The following is a 25,266-nucleotide window of genomic DNA, read 5'->3' as shown; positions in this document are numbered from 1 at the left end:
ATACATAGAACACAAAAAAAAGGAGTTCATGTGAAGAAGAAACACAGACTATAACTGCAACATCTCAGCTATTAACTTGAGCAACATGCTCTGATATTTAAACCCACATCATGGAAGATTTGTTGTGTGTGTGCGTAATATCACCGTGGTAAATACGGACAGTTATGATTTAATTACTCATGATCAAAAACTCGCCAACGACTAAAACCCAGTCCCAGATTTACTCTCGTCCGATGAATTTTTGCTCTGGCGCTTTCTCTATATCTCTTCTTCTGCATTCTGTCTTTATTTTTTATGTCTCTTTACCTCTGCCATTAACTACGTCCATCGGCACCGCTCTCTGTGACCATTCTCTCCATGCCCAGCCCTGAAGAACACCTCCTGATGGACCAAGCTCCTGTGCTACCAACACCAAGTGCTCTGAGCACCCAGCACCGTGATGTACTGCTAAGCTAACTATCTAACAGCGGCTACAATAACAGTTTACTGTATATGAAGGAAACAGCAGCAGATCAGCTGGAGGACGTCAGAGTTAAAACATTTCCTCTGTAAAATATGAGCTAGTTTCACCATCAGATACAGTTGGGTGGTGTCATAAAGCCACTTCACCCGGTCCCAAAGTTACACAGTGTGAGACGGACGCAGAGCGGGACTGACAGAGGCAGCATCGACTGCATTTCAAGTCAGTGTAGCAACAACATGATTCTGAAAGAGTTATTTTGAGATACAAAAGTTACATCATGAGTTTTTTTACAGCGAAATGAAACGGATGCAGGATAAAGTCACATGAGAGAGACAAGCATCTTTCATTGTTAATTCCCTTCCCTTCCTATTTATTACACATCCCAACACTTTTACAGTTTATAGCTGACACACATAAAAGTCTCCATCTGCAACATATTTAATGTTTATACCCCAGAGGGCACAATTACACATCCTATGCATTGTAAAAAACAGACTCCACAGCCATACTTAGACATTTTATTAAAACACAAACAGTAAAACACTCCTGTAAAGTGTCTGCACAATCCTTTGGGTACGTACTGTATGATAAACCGAAGCTTGATAAGCTGACTACCGACGGGCACTGATGAGAAACGTTGCCACTACAAGTTGGGTCCAGTCGATCTCATTTTAATAGCCGACAAAGCAGTTAATCCCAGATTACCAAATTATTTTAATAGCAGCGTGAGACGTGTAAACTCCTCTGTAATTAAGGGAAATGCCTCTCTGAAGGGTCTACGTGCTCTGAATAGAAAACCATTAAATGCTAAATAATCAAAAGTTGAAACAGGAAACGTAATGACAGCATGATTGGCCAAGCGAAGGCTTAAATCGTATTGAAAACAGGAAGACAATGGAAAAACAACAGACAACAGCCAAAGCAACAGTGTCTAAAAGCCAAGGGCTTGCTTGACAAATTTGTTGTATTGGCAGCAGCGTCCACGCTCTGACATGACAATGTGTTTCATATCCTTTTGTCCGCCGACGCACGAGGACACGGTTCTGCTTCTGAAGCAATTACGTAATGCTTCCCCAGTAAAAACACAGTTCAAGTGTGCGGCTTTGTGCGCAGATCCGGCCCTGGTTCAGACATCACACCTTCAGGCTATAAACCGGGAGGGGGGGGGGGGTCAGCAGTCGCTCACCCAGACCTGGTCTGAGTCAAACACCTGGATCCGTTTCCTATCTGTCGGCCTCTTTCCGTCTCTCCCTCTCTCTGGGAGCAAGTGTTCGTTCACGGTCAATTAGGATCTGATCAGTGTAACATCAGTGCTGTCCACCACCACCAGAACAACCGTGCAGTCCAGGCCAGAAATAGTGGTGGTGGTGAAACCAGTGGCCAAGAGGGCAGGGGGTTGGAAATTTGAGTAGTGTGCATGTGTGTGCATGTGTGTGTGTGTGGCTTGTGTTGTGCATGCTTGTGAATCTCTTTTGTGCCATGGGGAGGAGGAGGTGGAGGAGGGGTGGAGAAAGAAGGCTGTTGCTTTAAACAAGAATGTGTTCATTTTTTAAAAAGGGGGAGAGGGGTGGAGGGGTGGAGGAGGCGGCTCTGGGCTCAATTTGTCTGCCTACTGAAACGCTGCAAGAGGATTTTTCATCATTTAAAAGCACCAAGAGAGAGAGAGAGAGAGAGAGAGAGAGAGAGGTGCAGTTGAGAGAGACAGCCTCTTAGAGCTGTGAGGCAGAAGTGATGGATTCAGCCCACAGAAAAGTGACAGTCTTCTCCTAACGGGCCACAGGCAAGTACACACAGACCTGCCCCGGGCTCTCACCATTCATCAGGAAAAAAACCACCGTCCAATCAAAGTTGTCTCTTCAGACTGTTCCAACTTTTTCCAAGTGGATTTTTTTTTTTTTTTTTGGAACAATCCACTCTAATGTTTGCTGAAGAGTTTAAAGCTTCTGTTGGGCTAATGACGGTCTTTTAATAACAGGCTTTAAAAACACGTCCCCACTGCTGCTGCTGCTGGAATGGACTAAAAGGTGACGGACAGTGAGTAACTAGACGGGCAGGAGGAGGACGCAGAGGTGGCAGCTTTCACACTTGGGATGACTTTCCACCAGGAGAAACTTCAATCAGCTTTGCCAGGAGGGCAAGGCAACTGAGGGAGCCTCATCAATACTCTGCAATTATCTCGTAAGCATCCCGTAACCTTTGACTCGTTTACATCTCATCTGTTGGTCTGTTTAACAGGCACATTAGATTCATTTCGAACATTCCTTCACTTCTCTCACGCACATTTGTAACAAGTTATCTCGCAGAGTAAAAAAATGACCTCTCTTGGTGTGACAGAGCTCAGTGATTTTGTCACTTTGTTACACCGACTGCGCTCCGTGTCTTTTGGCTGCTGACCTTTCACATAATGTGTTTCTTTTGATCGTAAACTCGTCACGCAGCATCTGTTATCTGAGTCATTCTTTGGTGCCAAAGGCTATTATCTGCTTCCCGATGAGTAACCAGACAGATGACTCTGAAAAAAACTTGGTTAATTCAGCGCAGGGGGATGCTGGAGAGCGGGCTCTCCAGGCTGAGGGCTTCTCTGCTACTGATAAAACACTCATCTCGTCAAAACACAGGAGGTGAAATAAAGGCACCTGGGAAATGAAGAGGGGGTGTGTAGCAGATGACAAACACAGACAAAGAATTCTTTTTTCTAATTTTCTAATATCTGAAAAGTACCATTCACTTCTTTTTTTTTAAAGATAACCTATGTCAAGCAGTCTGCAGCTTCAGGATGTTCCCCTGGGCTCAGGAGGACAGGGAAGCAGGCGGTTGAATCCCGTCTTTGTTTCTGTTGCCAGGCTTGTGTTTGGATAAGGGGGCTTTGAGGTAGAATGCTGGAACTTATCGAAACAATTCCTGAGACCCCCCGCCTCCCCCGTCTGACTCAGATCACACCAGCGAGGTACGGAAGAACGCACCGAGCGGAGCCTCTGCTGCTCCGTGGAGACTCAAAACAAATACCGTCCTGTACCGTCGAAACCGAGCAGGTAGTTGAGGTTAATCATGTTCCGAATGTCATGTTACACGCTTACAAGGATTACATGCTTGAGGAAAGAATGAGGTCACACTCGGGAGGTAATGTAATAGTGCAGATTACCATGAGCAAATTGACTTTGACTCTGATCCAACACATATTGGGTGTCATGCAGGAGACTGCCAGTTCTCAGCGGAGCTGCCGCTAATTTGAACATGCAGCAAAGTGCCCGCTTCTTTCCAGCTACTGACAAATGAGGTGCTGTGTACTTGTGTTGTGATCTCATGTTGTGGATGATGATGATGTGATTGCGAAGCATTCGCACAGAAAATAGGACGCCGGGAGTGAACCGGGCCAGTTGGATGCAGCGTGTCTTGTAGGAGCTGTGGGGATGAGGAGAGCAGGTCCTGCCTGCGTCTTGAGGGTCTCGCTCTCTCTCCCGTCTGCCACCGCCGCTGTCGACTCTCCATGCGTGTATGGCAGCTCGCTCTAATGAGGTGACGAAGAATGCGAGGAATGCCATGCTCACGCTGAAATGAGAGGGGCTGGTGTGAGAGACATCAGTCTGAGTGAGGCTGCCCACCTTCTAATTAATATGTGCTGAGCATGACCAAAAAGGCCGGAGACCCGATGACCTGTCCGCCGCACCGGCCTATCACACTTGATTTCACGTCGAGTAAAATCCAGGAGGAGGAGTCGGGTAAACACAGACTCTCCACCTGAAGACAGTAAAACCAAAACATTACGGTGTGAAGCAGACTTGAAGAAATCACCCAAGAGGGGTTTGCCAGTCAAGCTGCGATGAGAAGTTGTTACTCAGCGCACCTCGTTTGTCTGAGCAGAGCACTGTGACACTTCTCAACACCAGTTAATCACTGCAGCGTCTTGCCAGTCAATGGCAGCTTGTTAAAGTGAACTGATGTTAGGACAATAATGAGCTGTGGGGGGCTGTTAACAGCGAAGAAGAAGGAGGAGGAGGCTTTCTGTTGTTCCCTCTGGCAGACTGTGGATGGGTTAATAACAGGCTGTCTCTGTCGGGGCAGATGGGACTCTCTTGGGTCCCTGGGAGCCTGAGCCCAGCGAGCGTTGTTATTTGAAAAACACGCATTAACGGGAAATACACATATTTCATCACAGGCTGCAAACATTTTCCCCCCGTCCACTTTGAAGTGTAGTGAAGCCTGGAGCAGGAGATTCCGGGCTAACAACGTCCAACATGGGACTCCTCCGCAGCGGGTGCATTTTCTGAGAGACACGGCTCATGTTCCAGGGGGAAGAAACCGCAGGAGCCACTGGCCAAACACAGTCATCAGCACATTACAAGGAACCGACTCTGGGCTGCTCTATTATCTTACTACGGGCTTAGTTGTGAGCTATTATTAGTGATTGCTTCAGGCCTCAATCTATCAGATTATGAGATAACTTCAGTGGATAGGAAGTAGCTCTTTGCATGGTGTGAAAAAAATATTTACGACAGGACGAGCTCTGCGTCAATCGGCGTTCGCTGAGGTGACGTCATGCAGCCGGTCAGGCTTTGTTAGCAGGACTCACAGTGCCTCATACTGTGCTGACAGAAAACAGTTTCATGGTGAATTTAAAACAGAAACTAGACTCTCTTTTTTTTTTTTTGTTATTCATGACAGTCATGTTCCAGCAAGACTTTCAACTTTTAGGTAGTGTTTTATGATGCATGGGAAAATCTGATCTTATGTCTGGTACTTTTTTGGCTCAGGTGAATTATAATATCAAAAAAAAAGCCGACAGGTTATTCGCGTAACAAAAATCCCCTTTCCTGCTTTTTCCATTTAAAAAAAAAAAAAGTGTTTACACATTCTACTTCTAGACAGATAGAGCCAGGAGGGTCGAATGTGCTCGGGGTCATGTTCTTGGAGAGCGCTGCATTTCTCTTCTCCATGTCTCTAACCTAATGTGCTGGCAGCGTGCCCGGATTAACAAGACAAAAACATTTCTCCTCTCTCTTGCTGATTTTTGTGCTGACTATTATTGTGCTAGATTATCTTTCACGCGGAGATAAGCTATAACAAATGTGTGAGGGAAGCACTCGTACGATTCCTGACGTGGACGATATAGGCCCTTCTATAATGGTTTCTGATTAGACGGGCCCCTCATGGCTCTGGGGAGGTGTTACACTGGACTCCTCTGTAATCCAATATGCAGCAGCTTTCAATTAAGGTGCCCCGGGAGTTCAAGGCCTTGACGTCCTCACACAGGAGTTACATTCTCTTCAGCGCTCAGTGGCATCCCCTAATAACACCACATCATCTAGAAAAAGTGCCCGCACTTATTTTTCTAATAAAAAAAGGTCTACACTTTGAATTCTGGGGGCCAACAGTTAAGAGCCTCACTCTCATTAACTCTTGAGGAGAGGAGGTATGTGCTGTGCCACAAGGTCAAGTTATGAAGGAAACGGAATTTAAGAGACGATCTGAGGGAAATTAAGATTTATCAATCAAAAACTAGAGAGTCGACAACAGCCAAACTTCAAGCAGGGTCAACAACAGCAGTCAGCCCAGCTCGGCGTCTGTCTTTCAGCCTTTTATTTCACCAAGCTCTCACCAACCACTAAAAGTCAGTCCAACAACCTCCCAGCCTTTCTACATAACATCCTCCGGGACTGTCCTTGTGGGTCTCTGTCATGTCCACAGAGGCTGCTGGGCCTACTTATACTGCCCACTCGCTTGGTTTCGGTTCTGGCACGGTGTTCCCACATGCCACGGGTCTGTAAACCCTCCGCTTCTTCTTCCCGGTGGTCCAAAACGCTTGTGGTAAAAATACTAACACTCCCCGCGGTGCTCTGAGCTCACAGTCCGGGCGGCCCGGCTAACAAACTGAGCCAATATCAGCTAACAGCAGCTACAGTTGGCAACAGTTTACTTCACTGTCCATCGGGAAACTCTGTAAATCACAGAGAGTTGAGGTGGAGCAGAAAATATGATCCAGTTTCACCAAAATCAGTGAAATAGTTGATTTGTGACTTAGTCAAGTAAAGTGTTACACACCTCTCCTGCACCAGAGCCCAGAGTTACATAGTGAGAACAAAGAGGTGGGAATGACATTCATCCTAATGTTATATGTGGTTTTAAAGTAAGCTGTTTTTTGACAAATGCATTATAAATAATTACCCTTCAGCGTCTGAATGAAACTTATTTGCCTCTTAGAAAGGGCAAAGGACAGGACTGATGCAACGCGATCAACATTTAACAGTTCCTTGAATAGCATCATCTGGTGGTGTGTCAAATTTTCCATAAGCAAAAGATGTCCAGGCCTGCAGAAGGGAGCAGAAGGAAGCAGATAGGAGTGTTTCTGTGTGTCAAGGACAAGTGGTGGCAGTCGCCCAAAGTGAGCCTGAGCCAGCACAGCAAGCTAAGCTAAACACACTCAACTAACAGCAATGGAGCTGACTAGAGAGAGCAGCACATCATTAGACAAGAGAAATATTTTTCTTAGGGGCAGTGAGGGGATTAGTAACTTTTAAACAGCGTGCACCGCATACATCAGATAGCGGAAAGTTGAGTTAAACATTTCAGGAGCAACACCAGATGTATTCAATGAATGACACTTAAAAGCCGTGGGGGAAACAACACTGTGTGCTCGTGCCAGTAGTGATATGTAAAGTGAAGCAACCATGAGATTCTTGATTTATATGTTACACAAGAATATAAAGCGTTTCCTGTCATGGAAGCCACCGGAGCGCTCAGCAGGGCGAGCGGGTGATTTCCTTTCAGATCTAATCTTTTTCAGTAGCCTATATTTTTGGGATCTCTAATGACCTCCAGCCCTGCTTAGGTTAGGATGTGTATGCACAGGGCTGCTGTGCCTTCCTGGCAGATAATGGAGGATAGCACCAGGGTATCCTGGCTGCAGTCTGCATAGCTGTGAAGGAGTCCATTGATGCCCTGTCAAAATGCAGCCCAAAGGAAAAAAAGTTTAGGAATTGGTCTGTTCATACAGTCTTCTGTTTATCCACTCTCCATTTTCTTTCCCGTTCTCCTCAGGCTTTGGTGTGTTGGACACAAACTCATGGAGCCACCTTCAATGGTCCTGCTGGGGCTCCTTCTTGTTTTTGGACTAGCCTGTGGTGTCCAGCAGACTCAAGGGAGTCAGTCGGACAGCAGCCATGGCAGGGACAGGACCCAAGAATTCGAGAGCAGCGACGACGGTCTTGAGAGAGAGTTTCTCTATGCTGGACGGAGCAAACGTGCTCCAGCTGACCCGCCACAGGACAAATGTTCCTACACTTTTATCGTGCCTCAACAAAAAGTGACTGGAGCCATCTGTGTAAACTCCAAGGAGCCGGAGGCCATGCTGGAGAACCGGGTCAACAAACAGGAGTTAGAGCTGCTAAACGTGGAGCTACAGAAACAGAAGAGGCAGATCGAGACCCTGCAGCAATTGGTAGAGGTGGATGGAGGTATTGTCAATGAGGTCAAGCTTCTGAGGAAGGAGAGCCGAAACATGAACTCCAGAGTCACTCAGCTGTACATGCAGCTGCTCCACGAGATCATCAGGAAAAGAGACAATGCCCTGGAATTGGCTCAGATGGAGAACAAGATCCTGAACCAGACCTCTGAGATGCAACAGCTCACCAGTCGATACAAAGATCTCGAGCACAAGTACCTGCACTTGGCTTCTTTGGCCACAAACCAGTCAACTCTTATCGCCCTGTTGGAGGAGCAGTGTCAAAGTCGCCCTCCACCTCGTCACATGCCCGTCCCACAGCCACAGCCGCGGCCTCAGCCACCGCCACAAGCGCCACCTCTCAACAGGCCTTATCAGCCGCCCGTCCTTCCACGAATCAACAACCCGATCAGCAACGAGATCCAGAGTGACCAGAAGTCTCCTGTTCTTCCAACGATGCCCACCGGCACACACAGCCCATCCACCACCGACAAGCCCTCTGGTGAGTGTAACAAAGCCCGATCTGAAATTTTGAATAGAGACACTTAATTTCTCAAGCTCTATTTTGGTTGCATGCTTAGAAAGAAACACCCCGTTGCCATCACAAATAGCGGTCACAACAAAGCATTGTGTGTCTGAGCAGACTACACTGTGAGCCTCTTAATCATTAATCACAAGACACCACCAAGTGCCCATTCTTCCAGTCGCGGCCAATTTAAATACGTCCCACACATTCCCAGAGCAAAGGGCACTCGGTGAGAACACAAGTGCCGTTGTCTACAAGCCTTTTGAGATGCATATCATTTAATTTGCCATGATTCGACCCGCACACAAACACAAAGCATATTAGCAGGGTAAATACATGAGCCTAAATGGACAGCTGGATCCGAGCCCATGTGGCTCTTGAACACATGTTAGTGGATGATAAAGCTTTAAAACTGATGTGAAGGGGATTTTGTGGTATCAGCTGCAGTATAGAGTCAACTGCCGTTCCCTTTCATTAGGAGCCTTCAGTTTTAATATAGTGGAAAAAGAACAAACATGACTACTGGGAGCTTTTTTTTTTTCAGTTTTTTCCATTTTGACATTTTGTGATGCTGCTTGCCATTTTCACTCAGCTGCATGTGAACGGTAGCCTTTGTATGGAATCTTTGAGAAAAGGAGGCAAGTAATTTCCTGCCCCACCGCCGTGCAACTAACGTAAACGCCTCACATGAACAGAGAGCTCCACACGATGCAGGCACGGAGGCCTGCAAGAGAAACAGAAACACAAGGATGCACTCTAAAAGGGGGAGGAAGGGGGGTGGTAGAAGAGATACCGTGAGTCAGTGATGTCATTTGTTCCAGTTGCACCAGGCAAGAATCAGTCATATGTTCCAGTAAGACTTTATCAGGCAGAACAGAGGCAGGACGGGGCAGGGCAGCTCTCTGGCTTGTATCTGCTCAACAGACATTCCTGAGAGTAAATGGATGGCACAGGGTGGGCTGAGAGATCAAGATCATCCAGGGTGATTTAAAACAACCAAAAAACACTTTTACAGGTCTAGGTGTGACTTGTCAGGTGAGCAGGACTTCATGGCATATGTATAACGCTTTGTTTCGTCCACTTTCTTCATGTCTTGCAAAATGTTGATGCACGCCTTCCCTCACCTCTACCCCATTGCGTGACCCAGTATCCTGTTTTCGTTCGCCCTCATCATATTGGAACACTTTATAATCCGAGCCAGTTGGCAAACTACACACGTGTGAAATCTTGAAGACTTTCACAGCCAATTGAAGCGGAGGGAGCCAAGTTGCCACATAAGTGTTTTTCAGCCCTTATCCACTGGGTTTGGAATTTTTAGAGATCAAATCGTAATGGCACACAGGAAAATTAGGTTTGGCTGATTTGCACCATGAAATCGAAATAATACGAGGTTGTCCCTGCACGAATTCGACGAAATATTCGTTCTGTTTCTGGAGAATAAAGCAAGGATGACGCTCCAAAGTTTATTTTCATGCACACAAACTTCTGCAGACTTACTGAAATTTACAATATGAGGCCTTCAGCATGGAGGCCATGGACATGTCTGCACGATATAAAATGCGTTTATACATTGAAATATAAAGTGAAACTAATACAAAATAATAACCCCACACTGTAAAGAATCACAGACGCTCGAAGGGTTTTGCTACTGTTTCATCATTCAGTAGTCAGGATTCCCTTTGCCCTCATGCCAGTGTTTCTGTTGGCTGCACAGCCGGTAGCCATTTCCCTTGCGAGGGGAGCAGCCAAAGTCAATTCTGCTGTTAAAATGAGAGCCTCTGCTGAAAAATGGGATTCCCTATGGCAGGGTATAAAAACCTTTTGTGACTATGGCTTTTTCTCCATTTCCCTTTTCTAACTTTTTGAGATACTGCTGTAACTGACTGGATTTTTGCCATGCTATAAATGCCTCCATCATCTCTCTGCTTAGGTCCATTTAAGGACTGCCTGCAGGCTCTGGAAGACGGCCACACTAACAGCGGCATGTACCTGGTGAAGCCAGAGAATGCCAACCGGCTCATGCAGGTGTGGTGCGACCAGAGACACGATCCAGGCGGCTGGACCGTGATCCAGAGGAGGGTGGACGGCTCTGTCAACTTCTTCAGGAACTGGGAAACGTACAAGGTGCGACAACCTCACACCAAATCAAGGACCTCATAGTTTGCAGGGACGCTGGTGGCTTATGTAGGTTGTTTTAGACACTAACCAGATGTGAACTTGTAATGAATAGGTAATTGTTTAGCTTTCAAAATGTCTGATGCAGCACCAGCCTCAGTCGCTGCCACAGCGATGACTCATTAATTCCAGCAGATCAGTTGGTCTTTGTGAATGACTTCACACTGAAATAAAAATGTGGAAATATTGGACTTAAATGTGGCACTCGTTAGCTGATCTTGCGAACAAAATAAGCTTATTCTTGGAATTATGCATCAGTAGGTGCACGGTAAACAGGGCTGAGTAAACATAATTGTATATTCCGGGGAACTCTTTTGAAAGGGAAATCCCTCCTGCATGGAGAAACCGTTCATTGGTAAACGTTTGTTTGCCGGCCAAAAATTCACAAGGGCCCTGATTAAATCTCAGCTTGGGGGCAACAATGGAGATCTTTCCAAGAGTTTTTGCAAAAACCTTTAAACCACATGAGATCTAAAATTGCATTGTACACTCATCAGGAGGAGTGTTTTCCATGATTCAAAGCATGTGTAGGGTTAGGGGATACCACAAACCAACCTGGACCGGAGCCAGAGCAAAGCTGTAAGGCAGCATCCGACATGTTTGATTTTTATATTATATTCACTGCATCCTGCTGTGTTTTCAATAACAAAATAATGGTGGAAATCTGGACACCCGATGCTCGCTATAAATATGACTCAAAGGGTCCATTTATAATGATGTTCCCTGGCAATAAACAACTCCATCGAAAGGATAAACCCATAATTACCTCCAGAACATGCGCAATGACCCTGAATCATCCCCAAGTCATCCAAACTATCCGCTAAAGGTTTTCACATTCAGAAACAATTCAATCTAACTTCGTATTTCTGCACTTCACAGCAAGGCTTTGGCAATATTGATGGCGAGTACTGGCTGGGTCTGGAGAACATCTACTGGCTGACCAACCAGGCAAACTACAAACTGCTGGTCACGCTGGAGGACTGGTCGGGCAGGAAGGTGTTTGCAGAGTACGCCAGCTTCAGGGTGGAGCCTGAGGCCGACTTCTACAAGCTGAGGGTGGGACGTTATCATGGCAACGCCGGGGACTCCCTCACCTGGCACAACGGCAAACAGTTCACAACACTGGACAGAGACCATGATGCATATACAGGTAAAAGAACTGTAACGTCATGATGCATTTAACAGGACAAAGCAATGATGGAACATGTGATTAATGAGACATTTTCAATGTTTCTAGGCAACTGTGCTCACTACCAGAAGGGAGGCTGGTGGTACAACTCCTGCGCCCACTCAAACTTGAACGGAGTTTGGTACAGAGGAGGACACTACCGCAGCCGCTACCAGGATGGAGTCTACTGGGCTGAGTTCAGAGGAGGAGCCTACTCGCTAAAGAAAGTGGTCATGATGATCCGTCCAAACCCAAACACCTTCCACTAAACGTCCAAGAAGGATATGTTCCTTCTACTGTACTGTATCTCTCACTTGACATCTCCTTACATCTCCTTGCAATCTTCTTTGTTTGAGAGGCATCAGACAAGACAAAAGATGATGTTGAAAGATGCAACATCAGGCCGAGATAATGGTACGTCCTGACAACTCAAAGAATTATTAAGAGTTATTCAGTCGTCTCTAACATTTCCCCTTTTTACATATCACTCATAGCTCAGGAGTTGTTTTAAATACGTCATCTTTGATTAAATCCTGTTGAGTCGACAGTGCTCTTATTTAAAGTCTGTGTAAAGGCAATTCTGAGATTTCTTTCAAAACACATTAAATACGTTGGAAAATAGTTACTGAAAACACGTGAATAGACTTTGAATGATATATTAATGAAATGTGGAGTTTATAACAGTTTTCAGTCTCAGGATTTTTGTGGGCGGTCCTTAAAGGGTGGCTCGATGACACGCTGAGGCCACCCTGAGCAGATAGATAAAGATGAATTCATCTCAGCTCAGTTGGCTGGGTGGTTAATAACACTTTCTTCTTTAGCCTGACAAACCCAGAACACATATTTACTCTGACTTTACACAGACTTTAATATGAGTGAGAAAAACGACCTAATCTGAGATAAAAGAACAGAATACAACTATTCAGTTAAGTAGCTTTGAGATAGGGACCCTACAATATATATTTAGTAGTATGTAAAGTTTTTTTTTGTTGTTGTTTTTGCCGTAATAAGCAAATGAGGTTGACACAGGAAACGTATCCAGTGACTTTTCATTTCAATCTAAATACATTTTTTCAAATGTGTAATTTATAGGAACGGTAACATTTATTGACTTGTAATACAGGGTTGATATTCTGGCCAGTGTTTTTCCATTACAATAAAATATACTATAAAAATGTGCCATTTTATTTTCTAACGTTAAAACCAAAACTCTTAATACCAATATGTTATTAACAGTCTGCTTATACAACATGTAACAGATCTGAGGAGGTGCACTCTCTTCGAAGTTTCTTTTCTTACTTGTTTTGAAATCTTGAATTGCTTGAACAGGCGTCCATCCATTTGCTTGTATGAATCAAGCACTGTATTTACTGTATAAATTTAGTGGTTTGTTGATGTCAATAGATCCAAAACATTGCGTTTGTACATAAAAGATATTTGTAATATAATGTATTAAAAACCTGTAATGTCATTATTAAGTTGCAATAAAATATGTACAGCTTGTGTGTTCTTGTCCATGTTTGTCTGTCTATAAAACATTGGATAATAACATCACGTTCAATAAAAGGTTGTCACAGATCTGTCATGACAGTGCTAATAGTGTTAAAACCATATATTGCGAATTAAATCGGATTAATTATATCCTTCAAAGGCTTCTCAACTCTACTGTTTAACTTGAGCTTAACAACACTTAATGACAACATAACCACTGATAAAATTTATTTAATGTTCATGCCAACTGTCAGAGTTTATCACGCTTTAAATGTTAATCCTTTGGATTTCTGCTTTCTCAGCACCCTGTGACATGAAGTTATGTTTAGTGCCAAAGGAAAAAGGCAAGGTAAAGCCTGGAAAATATATGTATATTGCACTTACACTTTAAAAGGATACTGATTTTATTTTTATGAGGCTAAGATATGTTTTAGTCCCAGGATAACTGTCTGCTTCTCCAATCTAGAGGCCAGCTGATCACCGCTTGGAGTAATAAACCGACTATGGACAAGTACTTCACACAACCCCACTTCAAAATACACAAACTGTCCTCTTAACATGCTCCCCTCAGTTCTTGGTATAGAAAATACCAGTAGTGTAGCTGTTATCATATTTTCCCTGTGACTGACAACTTTAAAGACAATCTGAGATTTCCTAAACAGAACAAGTGTCAACAGAGCAAAAACGTGACCCGGTATTTTGGATTCCCTCGCTTCGAATAAAACCTGATGCACCATGTTTGCATTAGTAAGAGGGATGCTTATGTGACTGTAGCCAAAACACTTGTCCTGCATTAAACAGACAGCTGAAACTGGCTCATAAGTCAAAGGTTAAAAAGCTTTCGACAAACAGGATTTAGATGGGACCAAAGAAGGCATCCATCACTACAAGTGTCACAGTAAACACACAAACGCACATGCGTATATATAATATATAAATATTATAAGTATCACTACTGCTAATTTGTTTTGGTGTGCATATTTTGCTCAAGCAGCAACAGTTCCTCAAACATCCACTTGAGTCTGGCTACAGAAGTGAGTCAGTCTCCATAAGTCCCCATGTCCAAATGTCCAACTTTGTTTACAGCCTGGTACAAAAAACTGTTTTGGTCTCTGTAGCTAATTTCCCCGTTCATGACAACTGTACTGAGGGTGAATTTATATACAACTCACCTGTTCACATTATATTAAGGCTTCAAGTTATGCAGATTTGATTGACAGGTGGGTGCGATCACATGTGGCTTGTTTGACACCCAGGCTTCATTCAGCTTACCTCAGCTCCAACCACACTCCACCTACTCGCCCATTTTTAGATTAGCCAGGAGGCGGTGGAGACAAGACGGAGACGACCAGAGTCACCACACTCTGAGATTCACAACAGCTCTTCAGAAACCAGTGGGTGACGTCACGGAGACTACATCAATGTTTTATGCAGTCTATGGTTTTGCTGTTTGCTGTTCCTATTTTTCACATCAACGTGGCCCTGAACATATTTCCACCATGCAGCAGCTTCTTCGTCTTCCTGCTTTTAATTATACAGTGCATTATTTTCATTGGTTCTTTCTCATGTCATTAACATAATTAAATGTTTTAAAGTATTAAACAAATAACATGTCACCATAAGAAACTGAAGTGTCTGTCCAATCACAAAAATTGGAACCAGCGGCATGAAGGCATGTTGTCTCAAACACCATCAGGCTCTCAGTGTTCGCACATGAAGTAAGCACACCCGAGACTGACAAATGAAATGTGACAGGCTTGTAAAACTAATGTATCCAGCAGCCCCTTCCACTGACAGCAGAAACCACCTTTACTATGTGTCGATGAGGTTTCCAAAGACAGCTGGAAAATGAAGCAAAAATTACTTTGCACTGCAGTGAAGCAGGCTCCATTAATGTCATATTTTGTGACCAGACTTAGAGTTAAAGCAGGTTCAGACAACTTAGAGAGCATTTGAAATCAATTTCGTGCGAATCCCTGAGACTGACAACTTTAAAGACGATCTAAGACCGTCTAAAGAGACCAACTGTCAACAGAGCAAAACGTGACGCGTGTATTTCAGATTCCCTCGCTTCAAATAAAACCTAATTTACCATGTTAGCATTTTGTGCTGCCAAAGTAAAGATGGACGCATATGTGTCAGTAGCCAAAAACACTTGTTCTACATTGAACAGACAAACACTGGCAGCTTAAACTGGCTCGTAAGTCAAACGCTAAAAAGCTTTTTTCCCTGTGACAAACAGGATTTGGACGGGACAAAGGAAGGCATTCATCACTGTCACTGCTGTCGGCTGTTTCCACTGAAGACGGATGAGACAGTGAGATACCTTTGCACCAAATCCTTCTGTATTAGCAGATCGGGTCAACACTTTTTTTTTTAAATAGCAATTACATCTTAAAAGCAGTTTAAGTCTGCTATGTCAATCAGCTTAATCGTGGTAAAACAGAGGCCGATTTTTCACCGTCTCCATAAACAGAAACGACAGACTCTTTGGATGCCGCGTATGTCTGAGGACTCACCACGATGGAAAACCTTCAGTAAGGGTGGCCTGTGCAGCCCCCGCTCCTCAACCAACATGGAAAATCACGAGCTGACACAGTGCTCACTCAGCACAAAGAGAACCGCATTTCCTGAGCCTTCAGACCTGAACCTTCAAACTGGCTCTGTATTGTTGTTTCACATCTGTAAAAGTCGGTGTCCTCGTGCTGCTAATAGAACCGTTTCTAACTTCCCCCGTGCCCCCGCGACCCCTTCTCACTTCACCTTTTCAGTAAACGCAGATGTACCGGGAAACCGCGGCACAGATTTGTCATTGGGGGCTTTGACTGCTCGGATTTCATGCTTTCTCTGCAAAGTCTAGGCATTCCCGAAGAGACAAGACATGACATGACTCCAAACATATAATTTATTGGTAATTAATAAAGCCTCCAGCAAATATGATGAATTGGGGAAGATGTAGACTTGAAAACAATTCAGTCACATTTAAAAACGATTTGTGACCCCTGGACAACCCACTGAAAATCATTCAGAGCTTCAAACCGAGATCTGTGCATAACACACAGAAAGGCCTATTTCTTATATGCACAACAAATAAAAAAAGGTACTCGCTCACATGATCATTTATCGACAACCTATATGACTTTCCACACGACAAAAGCAGCCCGTCTTTTAGGTACGAGCTCCTCGTTCTGTGTCACGTCCATGTTTGTTTGTGTTGCCTACATGCAGATTTTTCTTTCCTGCCTCCGTGCCGTTTCCTAAATTATGAGAAATTCCACTGTATGGTGTGCGTGTGATTTGACACAAAGAGAATAACGAGACGTTACATGATATACACATATGGTCACATCACATGGCTCTTTTGAGTTTAAACAGAATCTTTCAGAAAAACACACTTTGCGTCGACAGTGACCATGAAGCGCCTGCAGAGTCAATCCACGTCCATCTTTCTGTCATCTCCTTTCCCCTCTCTCCGTTCTCCTGTTCGGTGTGATCGCTCCATCTCCCTGTCATAACTCGCCACAGACTAAATACATACCGACGTACCACCGCAGCTATCGTTTGAGAGCATCTGGATCACGTCTCCGTCTCTGTCACGTCTATGTAATGGAGCATTCCACTGAGGTGACACAACCCTGACTTGAGCGCAGCCTATCATTGTCATTGTCACACTGCAAGTCAGCGAAAAAAACACATACACAGCTCTGGACACTGCGGAATAGCAAATAGAGACCCGACGGCAGTAAAAAGGTAATCTTTTTCCAAGTCATTTATTCAAACCACTCCCCATTGCTGCTGTAAAATTATTGTGATACATATGGGAGTTATTAAGAAATGCTTAAAAATAGAAACACGTAATAATGTGGTGAAGCTTCTCTTCAGGGAGAATAGTCACTTCATTGTTTTTTACTTGCATAGTGGAACTATTGAATCAAGCGTTTTCTTTCCGTCTCCCAACAGCTCGCCATCTGAACTCGTTTCCAACTGTGGAGATGTGCAGATTTGCTTATAGCTTTATGGCCGTATGACCACTGTTTCATGTGCTTCCAGAACGTCTGGGAGTCCTCTGCAGGGAGCTTACAGGAAACCTCTTAGGGATGGATGAACAATTTCCCCCTAGCACAGTGGAAATTTTAGTTTGTAAAGGTTTTACTGTGGCTACGCAGCATTTCACGGCTTCACTTAAAACTGTGGTAGCCAGGTATCTTTACTGCTGCGCAGAAATCTCTCACAGTCGATGTAACACATTGCTTTGATACATTTGGTTACATTTCCTTTTTCCATGTGCAGCCGCTGACCTTTAAGAGCCAAACTTCGCTCTGTGTTTCCATCCCTCAGCTCTCTTCATCGATAATTGCACACAGACGCAAAGACACACATCCAAAATGTAGTTATCTGGCATTAGTCTGATAAATCCATTAAAGAACAATTGAAGGCGGTTAAGTGAAATCAATCTCGCAACCAAAAACGAATCACAGAAAAGTGCATAAAGAAAATCTTCAAATACTGAACAGACTGATGTTTTTTTAAACACGCTGGAGAAAATACAAGCAGAAAGCCGAAGTGGAGCCGAGAGGCCACAAACTGCAGTTCCTCTAACGTCCACTTGAGTCTGGCTCCAGAAGTGAGTCAGTCTCCATAAGTCCCCATGTTAAAGCAGAAATAAACATGTTTACAGCCTGGTACAAAAAACAGTTTTGGTCTCTGTAGCTAATTTCCCCGTTCATGACAACTGTACTGAGGGTGAATTTATATACAACTCACCTGTTCACGTTATATTAAGGCTTAAAGTTATGCAGGATTAAGAGCATGGACGCTTTGACTGACAGGTAAGTGCCGTTACAGGTAGCTTCTTTGAGTCATTCAGCACCACCAACAGAGCCAGAGTCACCACACGGCTTCATATCCAAACTACATCCCTATTTATACTGTGTGGGTCTACTGCTATGTGTCAATATGAAAAACACATCTTGTACCAGAGCAGAGCAAACACCGCCTCCTAGCAACTGTAGTAAATTAGACAAAAATAGCATTCCTGTCAAATCCATCAAATGGTACAAAACAAAAACACACACTCCTTACTGTTGATGCATGTTCTGTAAGAAACAAGCTGAACAGAAGTGCACCAAAAGCCTTTAAACCATTACTTGACTCTGAGTCAAAGCGACTGGATCGGCTCCAACAGAACAGATTGACTGAGTTTTAATAAAGGAAAATATGAACAACACGAACGGCCTTACATTGGGGGATAAAGGAGTGGCTTCAAAGAATCTGACAGATGTTCCTGTCTCTCTGGGCTTTGGCTCACGTGTCATGCCAAGTCAACTCATCTTGTTCCTTTATTCCCCAGGTAAGCTCACATAATTGGAGGCGTTAAAGTGCGGAGAGATAAATGTAATTCACTTAAAATACTGACTTCATTCATCACCGCACTCTCATGCCGAGAGTGTTTTCCAAAATACGAGCATTAGAAGTAATGATGTAATGACTGAAAGATAAAGTATTATGAACTTTAAACTTAAACTGAGGAATAAAGGTTTGTTTTTCGAGTCACTCCCTGTCATTCCAGCACAGCGAGGCGACTTACAGACCTGGAAATTGTACAAATCTCCCAAACAACAAATGTCAGAGTGGCTCTGCATTAAAACTCACCTCAGCTAAGTGCATTAATCTGCAGAAACATGCACACGACTCTGTGCTCTGGTTACTTTTGAGTGAACGTGTTATATAGTACAAAAAGTTACAGATAAAGCTAAAAAAAGAAGGTGAAACATTCATCCATGCTGCAGCATTCATTCAGTGCATCTCATTTTGGACCCTCTTCACTTAAAAATGCCCCAACTCACTCATTTTCCCACAGCTGGCCTAATGGCTATCAGACAAACATGCATGTGTTCCTGCCATCTTCAGAGGTGACAGGCCTCTGTTTTCTATCATAGGAAAACACACAGGTGTTACTAATAACATTAACAATGGCTCTGTTGTATTCTAACGTCCTGATAGCGAGCCATGTGTATCTCACTGGGATAGCGATGCTGCAAACATGCGATGATCTTATGGAATATGATGCAAAAGCAGCAAACTGTGTGTGAAGCATCTACAGCAGTTAAATCCTACATGCACATGAATGCAGCAGTGATATTAATCCAAAAACATCATACACAAACAGAAAACTATAAATAAAAGTTCATCATAAGTACTTTCTTTGATACTTTTACTCATCTACTACTGAGTATTACTTACAAACGCAGCTCTTAGTCAAATTAAATAAAATGTATTTGTACAGATACAGATAAAATGATATAAAATGGTATGGATGCATGTTTAAAAACAGCAAAATTAAGCACCAACAGGTAAATGTTGGTTATATTTGACTATTTATTCATCAGGATATGATACGATGAGATATAAATATATGTACAATATGGTTTTAATGGAAGAAGCTCTGCAGATTTGTGCAAAAATGTTCAATCATCAGATAGTGTGCAAAAGACGTGTGTCCATACTGTATTTCACTGTGGCTGGGGTAATGTGGTAGTAGTAGTGGGGGTATTTATTTCCTAATTTCACCTGCGGGGCACTAAATAGCTCGAGTTGGCCTTCTATGCACAACACCAGCATGTTGTAAATGAAGCAGCTGAAGCCAGCTCATTACATGTTTTATGATTTACACCTGTGTGTTGTTCCTACTGTGCCAGTGCAGCAGTCTGGACACAATACCACGAACACCTTCAACACAGGCCTGATACTTTGAGTCACACACAGCGACCGACCAGACTGAAGACTGTCACTGTCACAGGTGTGTCAGTTCACACACAGGTAGATACAGTTCACCTCTCCTGCATGGAGATGGAGATGCTTCAGAACGAACAAAACGCCAGATGTTCAGTTTCCAGACAGAACTCTCACCTGCTGCTGCTCGCTTCCATTGCGTCATTGATGTCGTTCACATGTGGAGCACACCTGTGGCCCGCGGGGTGGTTACCTCACCTCAGGTCATAGGTTAACTTTTCTAAATTGTCACGTTAAGTATTTCCTATAGTGTGGTTTAACACTCTTATGGTTGAGGTAGAACTACATTTTCCAGCGGGCCCCCTCTCAGCTGAAGGAGGAATAAACGAGCCTGGTGACCACAGGATTGTATATTTTCCTCTCGTGTGGGTGGAAACCTCTCCTCACCTGTTTTCCTCTTCTTCTTCTTCTTCTTCATCTTCTTCCACTCCGTTTGTCCCAAACCCCTCGTTAACGTGGCTGCATTATCTCCTTCAGAGAGCTCTCAGGTAATCACATCATGGACAGGTCATAGGATTTGCAAGCAGTGGCGGAGTCAAGATATCTGAGGGGCGGGGCAAACAAAAAGAAAAAGGGCACCTCACGCAAATTGTTTTATAATAATAATAATAAATTTATTTCAAGTGCCTTTCAGGATACTCAAGGTCCCTTCACAAATTAAACAATTTAATAAATACCATAAGAAAAGTATTAAAATAATAGCAGGCACATATTTAAAATTAGGAAATAAATACTACTAACAATAATAATAAAATCTGTTGAGCCGTGTTACAGTCCATACTCACTTGAGGCTGGCTCCAGAAGTGAGTCAGTCTCCATAAGTCCCCATGTTAGACAGCAGAAATAAACATGTTTACAGCCTGGTACAAAAAACAGTTTTGGTCTCTGTAGCTAATTTCCCCGTTCATGACAACTGTACTGAGGGTGAATTTATATACAACTCACCTGTTCACATTATATTAAGACTTAAAGTTATGCAGGATTAAAAGCGTGGACGCTTTGACAGGTTAGTACCATTACAGGTGGCTTGTTTGAGCAACCAGCTTCATTTAGTCCACCTCAGCTCCAGCCATGTTCCACACTGAGCTTCACCACAGCTCACCTGTGCGACGTCATGCATGCTACGTCCATGGTTCTCAAAGTGGGGGGCACCAGGAAGACCTCAGCAAATCTGAGACAAGATGAGGGACAATGCTAAAAAATATTATCAGCAAATCTGAGACAAGATGAGGGACAATGCTAAAAAATATTATGTGTTTTAATATATAGTTTAGTTGCAATTACAATACATTTGCTGTAGTATCATAAATAGGTTTTTCAGGGGCCCGGCTATAAGCTAATGTTATTTGGGGGGGCCTTATGGCATGGAAAGGTTTGGGAATCCCTGCCCTGGGGCACACTTAATCACATTTTGTCCACTGGTAGGGCACTCCAGAGGGAACTTTATCATGTTTTATCGACTGTACGGGCATGCAAGAGGTGTTGTGTTTTTTTCAAACACGGAGGCACCAGGGGGTGTGATCGTCCACCGGTGTTCACAAGCTTGAGTCATCAGCCCGATTACAGTAATGTCGAATAACGTAGTGGAGGAGAGAACATTTTAAAGGCTTCATCTACTTCATAAGAGACACTGTATCGCTCTGTAGGGACAGTGAGATTAGGTTTTTACAGTAATGGAGACAGGGCTCATATAAGGCCTGCTGTAGGGCACGAATAACCCTCTCTGAACTGTGAGATGCAGCTGCAGTTTCAGGACTGCACACGCTATATGAAGGTTGAACCAAAGTGCAACCAAAGCACGTGAGGAACTGAACACCTACAGGTCATGGTCCAGTTGCAAAAAGTGCCGTAACAAATCTAATGATCATCCTAAAAAGTTAATATCAACGTACGCGTGAAGCGACCGTGTCCTCCATCCAAACTGGTAAGAGTTTGTGTTACAGAGAGCCACAATACATCATAGCCATAGAATGCAGTTAAAGACTCCTTGTGGAAACACGACTACCTCGGGTTTCCTGGCCTTGTATTTTGTGGTTCTTTTTTTTATTCTCATATTCCACTGAACAGAGCAATTTAGTCTATTATTTTAGGATCCGATGTCTGTGCAGCCATATAATGCTGTCATTTAAACAATTCACCCAGTTTATTAGAACTTTCAGCAATGACTGATGCCTATTTTTGCATCACATGCTGCCAAGCGTTGTGTTATGTTGTGTTATGACCGAGAGGTGCAAAACATCCAAACTTCCTCTCGGCGGAGAATCCGCAGGCACAAAGCTGCACCAGTTTGGTGGTTTATTAGTCATTCGGCTGCCTCACGCTCTTAGTTTTTGTAAACCCACATACAGTGGTAAAACTGCAGGAGGCTGCTCCACAGCTGTGCCACTTCATGAATATATTTCTCCCCTTGGATGCATTTTTTAACACTGTGGGGACAGGAGCAATAACACTGCCGAGGATTAAGCAGAGAAGCTGACTGGACATGCAGCAGGAAAAGGAGTCCGTTTGGTGATAAATTAATGTTATTACCGGCCATCTGAGACCAAAGCAATTTATTGTTTTATATTCTACTACTTGGCCTGTGTGACTTGCAAATGGCCTATTTTCCACAGCATAGAAGAAAAAAAAAATGATTATCCTCCTCTCGAGAGGGAAAACGTCTTTCAGACATCTGGTTTGTTAATTATTATCTAAGAAAACATATAAAATCTAATTTCACACCAGTGGCTGTTTATATAAGCAGCGTTTTAATAGTGAAGTTAAACGTTTTTCAGCCATAATGGCCTTTTTTAAATTGTGATGTATTTATTTCCTCATTTGGATTAAAGTGCAGGATTTCTGAGTGACCTTTAAAGATGGATTTGTGATTCTCTAGCTCCCTCTGGAGGGTTGAAGGCGCACATGCATCAGACGCTCCTGCTGTGTATTCATTCCTGCCGAGTTGTGTGAATGTCGTGCAACACGTGAGAAAAGAAAACAAAAGCTGTCGAGACACAAAAGACAAATCGGAGCCAAATCAGCGTCTTTATTTTACAAACGCATTATTCTATTGACATTTTTTTTTATATATATCATAAAAAAGCAATTTACAAGCTTAAGAACCAAAATGAAGCAGCACAGAATGATTATGAGTAAAATATATAATTTGAATAAATATATTTTATTTCATGCTATAAAATAAATTCATAAATGGCAATAGATACAACATCAGCTCTAGCTAGCTTCATTTACTTCATAGTTGTACAAAACAGTAGAGTTCTGAGGTTCACAGTTGGGTTGTGAGGTTGTGTGTAGAGTGGACAAAACGGGAGTTTTGGGGGCTTTGCTGCTGACATGGGTTCGGTTCTCGGGCTCCGGCGCTCCTCGAGCTGCAGCTCTGTGGAAAATATGGGCTCATTGAGACCTTGAGGCAGAATGTTTGGGAACCACTGACTGAGGATTTGTTTCCCCCACCTGAAGAGAAGTGCACAATTATACTATGGACATAGGATGTATGTCCAATGAGACCACTTTTAACACTATTATACCCTGAGTTCTAAGTTGTTGTTTTTTGCCTTGTCACCAAATACATATGAGCCAGAGACGTCATAGTGCAGAGGATGATCCTGAACGACTACAGTCTCGGTGCCCGAGGAGCCCACGAGGAGCCCAGCGAACCTCGACATGCCAGCAGGCAGCCCGCTCCCAAAAAACAGTGGCTATTCAAGCCCAAAAATCCCTTTCATTAATTGACACAGCTGGAGGTGCAACTCTGAACAGTGCCACTGAGTGTGATGACCGAACCACGCGCTCAGTTTCTTCGTGTTGCAGTTTACCGACTACCCCTGGATTTTTTTTTTTTTTTTTACGATGAGCGTTTCTTTTTTTTTTTCTATTTATTTATATATATATCTATTTTTTTTATTTTTTTCTGAAGAGGAAGTCAACCTGTCCAAAGTTTCAGAAAATATATAAAAAATAAATCAATATCAAATTGTCCTGGTCCTACTTCAATTCCAACAGCTCCCTGACATTCAGTTTGTTTGATATATGACAGGCCGATATTTCGATAGGCTTGATGATCCCAATACACCACTTTTTAAAAAGGTTATTGCTTTTTCTCTTTTTTTTTTTTCCTTTTCTTAATAATACACAGTGGACAGAAACTGACAGAAAAGCTATGGAAGACTTAAGATTTTTTTTCTAAGCCTGTATCAGTGTTTGTAAACTACCTGAAGTGAGTTTATTATAAAAAGAAGAAGGACGAGCTGCAATTTCAAAAAGTAGTCTGACAGCCTTCCCTGTAAACACTTCCTTTTGATTACTTGTGGCCCACAATGCATCTCCTGTTCCTTTCAGAGGTGTGGAACTAAGAGCTGACAAAGAGTCGATTCGAGTGTGTGTGTGTGTGTCAAGTTCAGTTCGGTTCTGTAGGTGTGTGTACTATCACATAAGTCATGAGAAGCTTTTTAAATAATTTCCCCCTCCGTTCACCTATGATGATTACATGGATTTTACTCATTTGATAATAATAATAATAATAATAATAATAATAATTCAAAAAAATCGGACTAGTCTAAAAGCACCATTTAAGGGGGAAAGGTCCCTACCGAAGTGATTGAGGCCGTTATAGCTGAGTCCCTTAAGGGCAACTACAGAGATAAACGGGAGTTTATCGGATGGAATTTGTGTTTTCTATCAATGAAAAACTGTAAGTGCACAATCGATGACACAAATACAAGAAAACCCAAGTTAAGAAATTATCCATTGGCAATTTTATACAATTTTTGTGGTTGAGCAACGTGCAATTAAGCTACATTATATGAGGGTAAGCGTTTTTTTTTTCTTCTTTTCCTCCTCCACAAATATTCAGTTTAGTATCTGCTAAATACCCAAGCAGCTGTTCTCTTTGCCAGATGCTCCACGAGAACAGAGAGGAAGTAGATCTGTGTTTCTCATGCTTCTCCTTCCTACATTAAAATGCCTAAAAACTACAGTACATAGCTAAGATTGTCCTCAGTGGTTTTTAGAGAGGAGGGATACAGTATAGTCTCTGATCAACCGGGCGTTTTGGCGTTTTGCAGGGAACCAGTCTGCCTCCTCTGATTGTAATCAATTGCTACGAAATCGGTTAAACCTTTTTGTTAAAAATCGTCGCTGTCCATCGCGTGGCAAAAACGCTTAAAGTCCGCGTAAAGCAAGAATAAATATGTGCTTAAAATTTGTCAGAACAA

The 25,266-nt window shown here is 43.1% G+C and overlaps 1 protein-coding gene across 1 annotated transcript; it reads left to right on the top strand.

Moving 5' to 3' along the window:
• The first annotated feature begins 2,022 nt into the window (after positions 1–2,022).
• angptl2b (angiopoietin-like 2b) lies at positions 2,023–12,409 on the top strand. Its single transcript, XM_010737919.3, has 5 exons — positions 2,023–2,641; positions 7,499–8,403; positions 10,358–10,551; positions 11,482–11,752; positions 11,840–12,409. The coding sequence occupies exons 2-5, from the start codon at positions 7,524–7,526 to the stop codon at positions 12,037–12,039; spliced, it is 1,545 nt and encodes a 514-aa protein (XP_010736221.2). The 5' UTR covers positions 2,023–2,641; positions 7,499–7,523; the 3' UTR covers positions 12,040–12,409.
• Positions 12,410–25,266: the final 12,857 nt, after the last annotated feature.

Source organism: Larimichthys crocea, chromosome III (genome assembly GCF_000972845.2).
Source record: "Larimichthys crocea isolate SSNF chromosome III, L_crocea_2.0, whole genome shotgun sequence".
NCBI classification, from domain to species: domain Eukaryota; kingdom Metazoa; phylum Chordata; class Actinopteri; family Sciaenidae; genus Larimichthys; species Larimichthys crocea.
This window is presented reverse-complemented; position numbering and strand designations above follow the sequence as displayed.

Excerpts from the sequence above, each read along its gene's own strand:
- angptl2b (XM_010737919.3), top strand. The coding sequence starts at position 7,524 with ATGGAGCCACCTTCAATGGTCCTGCTGGGGCTCCTTCTTGTTTTTGGA. Across the intron at positions 10,552-11,481 it reads GGAACTGGGAAACGTACAAG|CAAGGCTTTGGCAATATTGA; the intron begins GTGCGACAACCT and ends TGCACTTCACAG. Across the intron at positions 11,753-11,839 it reads AGACCATGATGCATATACAG|GCAACTGTGCTCACTACCAG; the intron begins GTAAAAGAACTG and ends CAATGTTTCTAG.